This window comes from Mandrillus leucophaeus, unplaced genomic scaffold (assembly GCF_000951045.1).
Source record: "Mandrillus leucophaeus isolate KB7577 unplaced genomic scaffold, Mleu.le_1.0 Scaffold704, whole genome shotgun sequence".
NCBI classification, from domain to species: Eukaryota; Metazoa; Chordata; class Mammalia; order Primates; family Cercopithecidae; genus Mandrillus; species Mandrillus leucophaeus.
The window spans coordinates 1,219,373-1,222,039 of NW_012107631.1; the positions used below are offsets into that span (position 1 = coordinate 1,219,373).

The following is a 2,667-nucleotide window of genomic DNA, read 5'->3' on the forward strand; positions in this document are numbered from 1 at the left end:
GACGAGGTGCGCGCGGGCGCCTTCGAGCATCTGCCCAGCCTGCGCCAGCTCGACCTCAGCCACAACCCACTGGCCTACCTCAGCCCCTTCGCTTTCTCGGGCAGCAATGCCAGCATTTCGGCCCCCAGTCCCCTTGTGGAACTGATCCTGAACCACATCGTGCCCCTTGATGATAAGCGGCAGAACCGGAGCTTCGAGGGCATGGTGGCGGCGGCCCTGGTGGCGGGCCGTGCACTGCAGGGGCTCCACTGCCTGGAGCTGGCCAGCAACCACTTCCTTTACCTGCCGCGGGATGTGCTGGCCCAACTGCCCAGCCTCAGGCACCTGGACTTAAGTAACAATTCGCTGGTGAGCCTGACCTACGTGTCCTTCCGCAACCTGACACATTTAGAAAGCCTCCACCTGGAGGACAATGCCCTCAAGGTCCTTCACAATGGCACCTTGGCTGAGTTGCAAGGTCTGCCCCACGTTAGGGTCTTCCTGGACAACAATCCCTGGGTTTGCGACTGCCACATGGCAGACATGGTGACCTGGCTCAAGCAAACAGAGGTGGTGCAGGGCAAAGACCGGCTCACCTGTGCTTTTCCGGAAAAAATGAGGAATCGGGTCCTCTTGGAACTCAACAGTGCCGACCTGGACTGTGACCCGATTCTTCCCCCATCCCTGCAAACCTCCTATGTCTTCCTGGGTATTGTTTTAGCCCTGATAGGCGCTATTTTCCTCTTGGTTTTGTATTTGAACCGCAAGGGGATAAAAAAGTGGATGCATAACATCAGAGATGCCTGCAGGGATCACATGGAAGGGTATCATTACAGATATGAAATCAATGCGGACCCCAGGTTAACAAACCTCAGTTCTAACTCGGATGTCTGAGAAACATTAGAGGACAGACCAAGGACAACTCTGCATGAGGTGTAGACTTAAGCTTTATCCCTACTAGGCTTGCTCCACCTTTATCCTCCGCTATAGACACCACTGACTTTGACTAAAAGCAGTGAAGGGGTTTTGCTTCCTTGTTATGTAAAGTTTCTCGGTGTGTTCTGTTAATGTAAGACGATGAACAACTGTGTATAGTGTTTTACCCTCTTCTTTTTCTTGGAACTCCTCAACACATGTGGAGGGATTTTTCAGGTTTCAGCATGAACATGGACTTCTTGCTGTCTGTCTCTCTCTCAGTACAGTTCAAGGTGTAGCAAGTGTACCCACACAGATAACATTCAACAAAAGCTGCCTCAACTTTTTCGAGAAAAATACTTTATTCATAAATATCAGTTTTATTCTCATGTACCTAAGTTGTGGAGAAAATAATTGCATCCCATAAACTGCCTGCAGACGTTAGCAAGCTCTTCAAAATAACTCCATAGTACACAGGAGCACCTGCATCCAAGAGCATGCTTACATTTTACTGTTCTGCATATTACAAAAAATAACTTGCAACTTCATAACTTCTTTGACAAAGTAAATTACTTTTTTGATTGCAGTTTCTATGAAAATGTACTGTTTTTTTTTTTTTAAATAAACTGCATCGAGATCCAACAGACTGAATTGTTAAAAAAATAAAATAAAAGATTCTTAAAAGAATTACGGTGTGTGCAAGTTTGCTTTGAAAAAAGGATTAAGGGCAGGGTATTCAATGGCCTTGGTTCCGATGATAGTTATTACTTAACATAGCTGAGAATCAAACTGTAGCAATGTCTAATATAAATAGATTTGGGAGATCGCCTTGAGATGGTGGATCCTTTTAGTATTTAAATGGAGAGTTTGAGTATTCATGTGACTATATGGTCCCAAAGTTAATGCTATTTATGAAACAGTTTTGTAAGAGCATAATGAATTGATTAAAGCTAAGCGTTCTGTACAATAAGCAGTTCCCAGTTTGGGGCTTTTTCAAGGCTAATGAAGTTATTGTTGGTCTAGAAAAATAGTGTTTACTTAATAAAACTCTGAAATTGTTCTGTGGATTTTTAGAGCAGAATTTGAAACAAATATGCAAATAAATATGAAGATAAATGTCTTAAAGATAGACTATTCTGAAATAAAAGATATAAAATATAAATTTAAAAAATATTTCTCAATGTCATAATGTAAATTGAAACTTAGATTTTCTTGAGGATATTTTTTAAAAAACATTTAAAGTGGAACATAAATGGTCTTTAGTTTATCAGAGACCCAGCTAATATGTTTAAAAAGTTGACATGGTTGAATATGAACTTGAGGAAATAACCGCAGATAAATGCCTACATCTGTCAACAAATGTCTGAAGTATTTATAGGTTCTTAAGTTCAGTGTTTTAAGAATTTGAGGATATTTTGATTTTAGCTAAGCTCTTCATGATGTAAGTATATACACCTTCGTGAAGAATAAATCACAGGTGTAAATACAGGCAATCATTAATTGATACCATCCATAATATACAAGGCTTTTGTTTTTTGTCAGTTTATTATCTGCCATTTAAGCTGAAAAGTAAATTCCATTAATCAATCTTCAAGCTCTTTTATCGAGTGATTTAAATGTAGCCATTACTGCTTAACTGAAAGCATTAGGTAAACTTCCATCAGTAAGTCTTAGGGCCTGCTTTTCCTTTGAACTGGTTATGTCCTTCAATGCTTTATGTTTGAAATAAAATCTACATTTTCTTATTTTTATAAATAAAATAGGATCAGATAG

At 40.3% G+C, this 2,667-nt stretch overlaps 1 protein-coding gene across 1 annotated transcript in view; it reads left to right on the forward strand.

The window, feature by feature from the left end:
- TPBG (trophoblast glycoprotein) overlaps nt 1-1,581 on the forward strand; it is a 9,604-nt gene extending 8,023 nt beyond the window's left edge. Inside the window, exon 3 of the mRNA XM_011964767.1 lies at nt 105-1,581. Within this exon, the coding sequence (XP_011820157.1) occupies nt 202-873 (672 nt within the window). The 5' untranslated portion in view covers nt 105-201 and the 3' untranslated portion in view covers nt 874-1,581. The remainder of the gene's footprint in view (nt 1-104) is intronic.
- Nucleotides 1,582-2,667: the final 1,086 nt, after the last annotated feature.